At 36.0% G+C, this 9,375-nt stretch overlaps 2 protein-coding genes and 1 pseudogene across 2 annotated transcripts; 1 reads left to right on the top strand and 2 right to left on the bottom strand.

The window, feature by feature from the left end:
• Window positions 1-585: 585 nt before the first annotated feature.
• On the bottom strand, window positions 586-2,087 carry LOC112506186 (annotated as a pseudogene).
• Window positions 2,088-4,455: 2,368 nt separating this feature from the next.
• LOC112507144 (histone H2A-beta, sperm-like) lies at window positions 4,456-5,436 on the bottom strand. The gene is made up of 2 exons (XM_025111581.1): window positions 5,203-5,436; window positions 4,456-4,847 (listed from the first exon to the last, which is right to left on the bottom strand). Exons 1-2 carry the CDS (start codon window positions 5,434-5,436, stop codon window positions 4,617-4,619), a joined length of 465 nt encoding a protein of 154 aa, XP_024967349.1. The 3' UTR covers window positions 4,456-4,616.
• Window positions 5,437-6,703: 1,267 nt separating this feature from the next.
• On the top strand, window positions 6,704-8,291 carry LOC112506185 (putative Peroxidase 48). Its single transcript, XM_025110205.1, has 4 exons — window positions 6,704-6,907; window positions 7,254-7,442; window positions 7,522-7,684; window positions 7,816-8,291. The coding sequence occupies exons 1-4, from the start codon at window positions 6,704-6,706 to the stop codon at window positions 8,289-8,291; spliced, it is 1,032 nt and encodes a 343-aa protein (XP_024965973.1).
• Window positions 8,292-9,375: the final 1,084 nt, after the last annotated feature.

Below are 9,375 nucleotides of genomic sequence, written 5' to 3'. Positions count from 1 at the left end.
TGCCCAAAGTGGAACAAACAAATATGTGCAAGAGTTGATATGGAAAGATATTGTGCAAATATTGTAACACAATCGAGATCGGGTCTATCAAAAATCATAAACCAATATTTATAGAATTTATGGATTGTTATACATAATTATCTCGACCATTAATATCTCACTATTCTCGTTTGTTTTATTCATATTCTAAGTAACATACTCAAAACTCATTTACACAAATTTCAAGTTAACTGAACAAACAAACGAACAAAAATTTAGGTGTTCGTGTTCATTCATTTAGAAAGTAGGCGTGTTCGTTTCATTCATGTTCATTCGTTAAGATATTAAACGAACGTAAACAAACATAAATAAACAGACTTAAACGAAGATAAATAAAGTAATTGACTAAGTTTAAACAAAGGTTCATGTTGGATTAGCTCAAAAATGTCTTGTGTTATATCTTTGATTGCTTCATCTCATACTTCCCTTGACTATTTGTTATCCACAATCCTATTCCTGACCACATTATTAAACTAACAAACAAAACACTAGTTGCTACAACTGATTTTATAAGCAATCGGAACTAGCCAAATACCATACCTCATCCTACCACAAACAAGAATCGACTTCTCTGCAGGTTCGTCTCACGTTCCCACTGGCTCCCGTTAGCACATTGGTACTCGGAAGCTTCATCATTGCCTTGCCAAAATCTCTACGAAACAAGGAAACATCTGATGCGTATTGTCTGACCCAACTTGCAGTCTCTTCCCCAGCTGTCAGCTGCTGATCTACAAACAGGATACCCCTACCCTGAAGCAGGCTGCGGTAGTAAAGAGTGCCAAACCCTTCTCCTGCTCCTTCATGGTCCATCTTCATTGCCTGCTCCTGGCGACTCTTTGATGAAGATGGTGACGATAGAGATAGTGACGATGATGGAGATGGGGAGTGGTGTTGTTGCATATGGATCGTAGGAGTTCAGCAAAATCACCATCCATAGATGGGTCTGGCTGATCAGTGCCACCAAATTTGTACCGACTCTTTTCAAAGAACCTGCAGTGAATCTTTCCAGTACTGTGGGCACCTACAAAGACATGGAGAAAAATCCTTGACCAATTGTGAATCCACCAACATTATGCAATTGCAATGATGATGGGAATCAAAAGTAACGTACATACATGAAGCACAGTTGAGATAATTACATGATTCAAAATACCTAGGAGACTAACTGTTTCTTTTTCAGTAAAACAACTTGTTGCGAATCTAGCAATGTTTGTGGGAAGATCATCCACGGGACTAGGAAGTTCATATGAAATGTCAGGGAAAGCGTGATTGCTATCTTTCCTACCAGTTAGAACCGGATAAAATGGTCCACCAGCCTGTAAATAAATGATGAGGTACTACTACTCAACAATATTATCCTCTCAAATGGTTTACAAGGGGGAATGTGATAGTTTACCAGTATGATGCTGTCACTGAGCAGCAACCACAAGAAGATCAGCACAAAAAACGACACCAGGGCATACAGTTTCTAATCCAGACTTGATGGTGTCAACATGATCAAATCCCTTCAAAGACTGATTTGGAGGAGTGTCTTTCTCACTCTCCATTGTGTCAGTGCCATCCAAAAGTACGGACGCATCACATCCCTAATTCGTGTTTCAACTAATTAATTAGATAGAAAACTAGATCGGCGTGCAATGAACAACACATTCTATCAGTTTTTATGCTAGCTACATCATTAGAATCAGCAAACGGGAATTTGAAAATATAACATGAAAGAAACCAAAAACGTAGAAACAAATCTTCAGAGAAGAGGATTGGAGAAACACACAAAATAGAAGAAAATCAAAAGCTGTAAGCAGATACATCAAAGAGATGATGATGATGATGATGATGATGATGATGATAATAAAATAATTGACCTGTACGATACAATCGAAGAAGTGCTGGTGCAGCTCCGGAATTTGATCATAGATGCGGCGTAGGGTTGAAGTAATAATGTGGTCAGCCTGAGGGCAAGATCCTCGATAATACTCGTATTCAAGTGAAGAATAGGATGAGAAGATAAGAAGGCAGAATCCAAAAAGGAGAAATTTGTTAGTTTCCATGGCGGATGTCTCAGGCTGTGTGTGTATTTGTGAAGCCAACAAAAAGAGCGGGAAACCAACAAGCAGGATAGTATGCAAGCTCACTTTAGAGCATCTCCAAAGTGGAAATACATAATTTTGGGAGAGAATTTTATAAAATTATTTTGTAGTTTAAGGCCTATTTGACGGTTCCTGAATGATTTGATGTAAAATGATTAAATAATCAGAATAATTAAGAGGCTTTCATGATATAATGCAAGCAATTCTTGAGTAAGAATGAAACGGAAAAAAGATTGGGATTTATTGTTCATTGATGGGTGTACTCGACTACTCGTGTGTGTGTCTATATGTATGTATGTATAACATAGTATAAAAATAAATAATAATAAATTATTATTATTATTATTATTTAATTACAAAAAAAAACATGGTAAAATGACAAAAGTACCCTAAAGTTAATTGGATTAGATTTAACGTCATTAGTGACAACTATCCAACTCGTAACGAACTGCATACTATAGGGATATTAAGTGTACTTATTTTGAGAGATGGACCATATACAAATTATTATTATTATTTATTTTTTTCATGCCACATGGCATTGTTTAATTGGTTAAAGACAAAAGACAAAATGTTAAAAAAAAGATAAAAGGACAGAAATACCCTGAAAGTTAACGGAACAAATGGACGGTCGAGGGACCAAATAAGTGGAAAAAGATGCATAACTCAAGGCATTTTATGTAATAAATGAAGTTTGGGGACCAATTACATAAGAAAATTCATACCAAAATGACCATATACTAGCTTTTCTCAATAATAAAATATAAGGAAAGTCTTGAAAACACAAAGGGTTTTGACAGATTAACTTATTGAACAATTTTTTTTGAACAAATACATTTATGGACATTCTAACCTAGTAAATGGATTTTTTCCACAAAAAAATGACTTGTAACCTGTTTAATCGGTAAAAATATTTTTAATTTACACATAGTACAACTTGTTAAAGCTTGATAAAAAAACTTTAAAAGCATCCAACAAGAAATGACTCATAATTTTCAGATGACTGATCCTTTTAATCCAGTCCATACGGACGCATCGACTGGTTATGTAATCGTATTGATAGCCCAAATCATTTCGTGGATTGGATTTCACTTGACTGTCTACTGTTCCATTGCGTATCCCGCCTAGGGACTACGTTCGCAAGAATGAAACTCAAAGGAATTGACAGGGGCCCGCACAAGTGATGGAGCATGTGGTTTAATCCAATGCAAACGTTCCCCAAACGGAACTGTCGGATCAGATAAATTCAACGAATCCTAAGTGATAAAACGAAAGAATAACTAATAGATTTACTTGATGTATTTCTCCAGAAGATTTTTATAAAAACTTATGTTGGGACCAGATGTTCTTCTCTGGTTAGAGCACCTTAGCCAAAATCCAAATCCTTGTAAAAGAAAACTTTTTAGCTCATTTCTTGTTACATTATTGTTTTTTAAATCATTTTATTATGCTTTGCTTTAATAAATGTTTTAAAACATAATCATTAAATATGTAAACTAATGTTATATCAGGTTTCGAGCCTTGATTTTTGCCACCAGGTCGTGACTATCAGATTATAACCGATCCTTACCAAAACCGATTCTATGTTGGTTCTATCCAGGACCACATTTGGCTACCTTTACATTCAAGAATGTTGAATTAGTTGATGTCATACTACCCACAAGAAGCTTGTTCGTGATCATCAATTCAACAATACTTAAAGAATTTAATACATACATATCTTATTTCATCAAAGAGGTTGCAATTTAACAAATTATATTTACACAACAATCTTAGTTCTTAAAGATCAATCAAATTACAATCAACAAGTGATGTTAATGTGTTCAGTCAAAATGTTTATTATATAAAATCGTAATTCAAACACGAAGATAACTTGAAGTCATGTAAACTCAAACTTGTTTCCATCCCCTACTTCTGATCGAACATGATGTATTTTTTTAAGATTTTTATAATCAAATGACTAACAATAAAACATCACGATTATCGTATTAAGGGAGTGTTTGAGATTGCTTATAAAAACAACTTATTAACTTATTCCGGTGTGGTACCGGTAATAAGCACTTTTGAGTGTTTGGATAAACAACTTATACCGGTACCAAACTGGTAATAAGAAGTATTTGAAAAAAGTTAAAACATTTTAACTTATAATAAGTTGATAAACACTTTTATAGAAAAACATAAGTTGTTTTAAATAAACAATCTCAAACACATTACTCATCGTTAAGAAGATTTGAAGAGAGAGAGAGAGCGCATTCCGACCTTCTCAAGAAAACGCCAACTATGATGTACCCGTTAACATAAAAAAGGAAAACGTAAAACCCAATTCCATCGTACTCTAAAAAGCACATAATTTAAGATTCTGAAGATGATTTTCTAGGAAAAATGGTGGCCATATGAAAAAAATTTGGAGGCAAATCAACAGGAGATTTGGTGATTTGACGGTCCATTGGTGATGGTCTTGAAACAGACCAATCACCAACAGAAAGGAAACTAATTTGCGGGAGATTTTGAATCGAAGGTCTTAATCGGGGTTTGAGAAGCTGAAGCTTTCTTGGGTAAAAGAATGGGGTTGATGTTGGGAAGAACACCGCCACTGGCAATTGTTACACCTGATAGTAGCTTCGCCAACTCCTCATCGTTCCTCACGGCCAATTGAACATGCCTAGGGTTTATCCTGTTCTTCTTGTTGTCTCGTGCCGCATTTCCAGCCAATTCCAACACCTTATCATTGACATCACGATCGAATATGGAATTGATTATGTGATCATTGAAAATTGAATGAATCAATTGAACATATATTTACGATCGCATGAAATTGTGGTAACGAATGAGTTTCAAATGTTAAAATTACGACAAAGAAAGTGTTGATAGAACGAGCATTTGAGATGCGAGATGAATAAACCAAAAACGAAATGTTGGATCGTAGAAAAACCGAAGATCAATCGCCATACGTGATCACGATTTCGTAATATTTTTTGAATTTAAGCAAAAAAATCAATACGATTGGATTCGATTTCATTATGACAGAGAATTGTTTCGGTATGCAAGAGTAGAGGATGGATGAATCGAGATTTACCTCAGCCGCTAGGTACTCGAGGACAGCAGCGAGATAGATCGGAGCACCGATGCCGGTGCGCTCGGAATAACGACCTTTCTTCAGGTAACGAGCAACACGACTCACAGGAAATTGAAGGCCTGCTCTGACGGACTTCTGAACGGCTTTTTTCTTGTCTCCGCCCCTCCTTCCGGCAGCGCCGGTGAATCCTTTATTAGAAGTGGTTGTCGCCTGTGACGGTTTATCCGCCTCCATTGATGATTTTTGTTATTTTCAAGGTTATGTTACGAAATTCTCTGAGTATGAACAAACACCCAACATAAACAAAGCGTATGAGAGGGAGAGATTTTAGCAAATTCCTCAAAACCCAAGACCCTCATCCAACATCCGAATTCTAATTTATTGGGTTGGGCTCCGGTGAAAAATAAAGTTAAAAGATAAGAAACGTAACAAGGATCTCACATCAACTGTAATTCATGAGTGAGTTTAGAGTTAAAGTGATAAACGTAATAATTATCTTCACCCTTAACTGCGTACTAGGATGAGATGCACCGGAAGAACCCCCAATTCAAACATAATTCATGGGTGAGTTTGAGATTAAATGTGATTAAAGGTGACGGACAGCCAATAGTAGATACAGAGGTGGATGTGAAGGTGGTGGTGAGCGATGGTAGTGGTAGCCGATGATGGTGGAGGTGCTCGATGGTAGTTGTCGATAGTGTTGACAGTAGTGATGGACAATGGTGACTATTATACCAAATAGCATATTAGAGTTATTTCAAGTCAAAGTAGATTGATAACTTTTTAACTGTCCCTACCTTGTTCCACCGGTCGAACAAAAAAACATCATTTTATCCAATTAGTCTTTATCTCTATGTAATGTCCCATCAAACATGGAACATTGAGGTTTTTTTTTTTTTTTTTCATATCAAATCTAATGTACCAAATGGAGCCTTATAAAAATCCATTAAAAATAGCAATAGTAAAATATAAAATCCAAATAATTTAGCATATTTAACAGTTCATGTAAAAATACATCTGATCAATATATAGTTGCAATTTATATCTTATTCAAGCATTTATTTTAATTTTTTTATAAACAATGTAGGATAAAATTTACAAAGCACAAGAGTGGTGCATGGTTGGTTTGAGTTTGACTCCAAATGTCAAAAGTTCTTAAAGATTTTTTGTTCAAATCCAAGAAGTAATAAAAATTCTCTTATGTCTATAGAGGTTCAAATACGTTACCCACAAAACAGATGATCACACTAATATTAGTCGGGTCTTACAAACAAGTTAATAAAAAAAATTACATGGAGCTAAATCAAAATGTTATACAATTAATTAAGAAATAGTGTAACATCAGATTTAATATTGATGGACGATTTTAATTAATCAAAAGGGTATTATAATAAATTGATGCACACACAGTTCTGGAATCATACAGGGTGGATTCCCGCTAATTTTGTTGGCTCAACAAAAACGCAGAGAGCCTGGTTGCTTCTAATCCCGGAGATCCGCCATGGAAACCAAGAAATTCCTCCTTCTAGTTGGATTCTGTCTTCTTCTCTCTTCATCTAATTCTTCCCTTGAGTACGAGTATTATCGAGGATCATGCCCTCAGGCGGACCACATTATCAGTTCAACCCTACGCCGGATCTATGATCAAAATCCAGGAGTTGCTCCAGCAATTCTTCGCTTGGTTTTTCACGATTGTTTCGTACAGGTCCCTTACTACTACTATTCTTATCATCTCTTGATGTATGTGTTTACTACTTCTCAGTTTCTGGCTTACTGTGTTTCTCTAATCCTCTTTTCCGTGGTCGGAGATTTGTATCTAAGACTTTGATTTCTATAATAGAGGCGTCAATCTTCATATCCTTTTTCACCTGGATTGATTGTGTATTGTGTTAAAAAAAATCAAATTCCAGTTTGCTGATTCTACTCATGTAACATAAAATTGAGAGAGTAGAGTTCTATTCATTGTTAATTGAACGTTAACCCCACCGATCTAGGTTTTGATTACCGTCCTATCTAATTTATACTAGTGGTTTCATTGAAACACGGTTTAGGGATGTGATGCTTCGGTACTTTTGGATGGCACTGACATAATGCGGAGTGAGAAAGACACTCCTCCAAATCAGTCTTTGAAGGGATTTGATCATGTTGACACCATCAAGTCTGGATTAGAAACTGTATGCCCTGGTGTCGTTTCTTGTGCTGATCTTCTTGTGGTGGCTGCTCGTGACAGCATCATACTGGTAACTATCATATTCCCCTTATAAACTATTTGAGAGGATAACATTGTTGAGTAGTAGTACCTTGATCATTTATTTACAGGCTGGTGGACCATTTTATCCGGTTCTAACCGGTAGGAAAGATAGCAATCGTGCTTTCCCTGACATTTCATATGAGCTTCCTAGTCCTATGGATGATCTTCCCACAAACATTGCAAGATTCGCAACAAGGGGTTTTACTGAAAAAGAAACAGTTAGTCTCCTAGGTATTTAAATCATGCAATTATCTCAATTGTGCTTCATATATGTATGTTATTTTTGATTCCACATCATCATAGCAATTGCATAATGTTAGTGGATTCACAATTGGTAAAGGATTTTCTCCATGTCTTTGTAGGTGCCCACAGTACTGGAAAGATTCACTGCAGGTTCTTTGAAAAGAGGCTGTACAAATTTGGTGGCACTGATCAGCCAGACCCATCTATGGATGGTGATTTTGCTGAGCTCCTACGATCCATATGCAACAACACCCACTCCCCATCTCCATCACCATCACTATCACCATCATCACCATCTTCGTCAAAGAGTCGCCAGGAGCAGGCAATGAAGATGGACTATGAAGGAGCAGGAGCAGGGTTTGGCACTCTTTACTACCGCAGCCTGCTGCAGGGTAGGGGTATCCTGTTTGTAGATCAGCAGCTGACAGCTGGGGAAGAGACTGCAAGTTGGGTTAGACAATACGCATCAGATGTTTCACTGTTTCGTAGAGATTTTGGCAAGGCAATGATGAAGCTTTCGAGTACCAATGTGCTAACGGGAGCCAATGGGAATGTGAGGCAAAGCTGCCGAGAAGTGGATTCTTCTTTGTGGTAGGATGAGGTATGATTCTTGACTACTTCCTATTGCTTATAGAATGAGAATAGGGTTTTGTTTATAGCATTTTGAGGGCGGGAATAGGATTGTGAATAATAATAGTCATACTCATCCTGACTCAAGGGATGTGTCAGATGAAGCAATCATAGAGATCGAAGACAATGTTTGCTTAGAAGCTACTTTTGATTGAAAACTTCATTAGCATTTTAAAGAAGTTAGTCGTCATAATAATCTGATCATATTCTAAATTTTGTGGTAGTGACATTAAAAAAGTGGTCTAAATATATATGTTCCAACAAAGATTTTGTGGTAAAAAAAAAACTAAGCACATCGTCAAGAAAAAGTAGTTTCATACTCATCTTCAATCGCAACCTTCTTGTCTGTGGTTGAGTTTCGTCATGAGCTACCGAGTCTGGATAAGAAACTGGGTTTTTCACGAAAACTATACTCATAAGCACTTGCTGTAACCATCCATAGCTAGACTTGAAAGGAAGCTGGGACTTTTATAAGCAGTCTTGGAGCTAATATTTGGGTGATGACATGTGTTAGGAATTATTAAGTAGTGTAATTATATGTTTATGATTAAAAGGCATTGCAATTCCTACCCACCTCTTATCAATGTTTCTTTTCTTTTTTATATTTTAAAGAAAGATTGATATTGAATTTGCAATGAGAGTGGTGTTAATGATTTACTTGTTTGTTTGTTAGAAAGGGCAAAAATAGGACCATGACTAGTTGATGACTGTTGAAGCAAAGTGAATCATCAGAAAATGTTAAGATGCTCTTTCTAATTAACTTTAAAACTCTTTGGTTAGCCAGAGATGTTAATGAAATGATCACCATTCCAATGCTAAGGGGTTGTTTTGTTCGTTTTCTATTAAGAATATAAAGTTGTGTGGATGATAACAAATAAGTTATTAACAAATAAGTTATTGTACGATTATCTTGTTGTCTGAATGTCATGACCATTTTACCCCTAGTTTATATTTTTGTAGTGTTTGATAAAAATATTGAGTAAATGAAGTTTAATTATAATAGGTATAAAATTATTGATGTTAGGCAACTGGTGGGCAAAGGGGATGCT

The sequence above is a fragment of the Cynara cardunculus genome (assembly GCF_001531365.2).
Source record: "Cynara cardunculus var. scolymus isolate 2C chromosome LG 2, CcrdV1, whole genome shotgun sequence".
NCBI classification, from domain to species: Eukaryota; Viridiplantae; Streptophyta; class Magnoliopsida; order Asterales; family Asteraceae; genus Cynara; species Cynara cardunculus.
This window is presented reverse-complemented; position numbering and strand designations above follow the sequence as displayed.

Excerpts from the sequence above, each read along its gene's own strand:
- LOC112507144 (XM_025111581.1), bottom strand. The coding sequence starts at position 5,436 with ATGGAGGCGGATAAACCGTCACAGGCGACAACCACTTCTAATAAAGGA. Across the intron at positions 4,848-5,202 it reads TCGAGTACCTAGCGGCTGAG|GTGTTGGAATTGGCTGGAAA; the intron begins GTAAATCTCGAT and ends GTCAATGATAAG.
- LOC112506185 (XM_025110205.1), top strand. The coding sequence starts at position 6,704 with ATGGAAACCAAGAAATTCCTCCTTCTAGTTGGATTCTGTCTTCTTCTC. Across the intron at positions 6,908-7,253 it reads TTCACGATTGTTTCGTACAG|GGATGTGATGCTTCGGTACT; the intron begins GTCCCTTACTAC and ends AACACGGTTTAG. Across the intron at positions 7,443-7,521 it reads CTCGTGACAGCATCATACTG|GCTGGTGGACCATTTTATCC; the intron begins GTAACTATCATA and ends ATTTATTTACAG.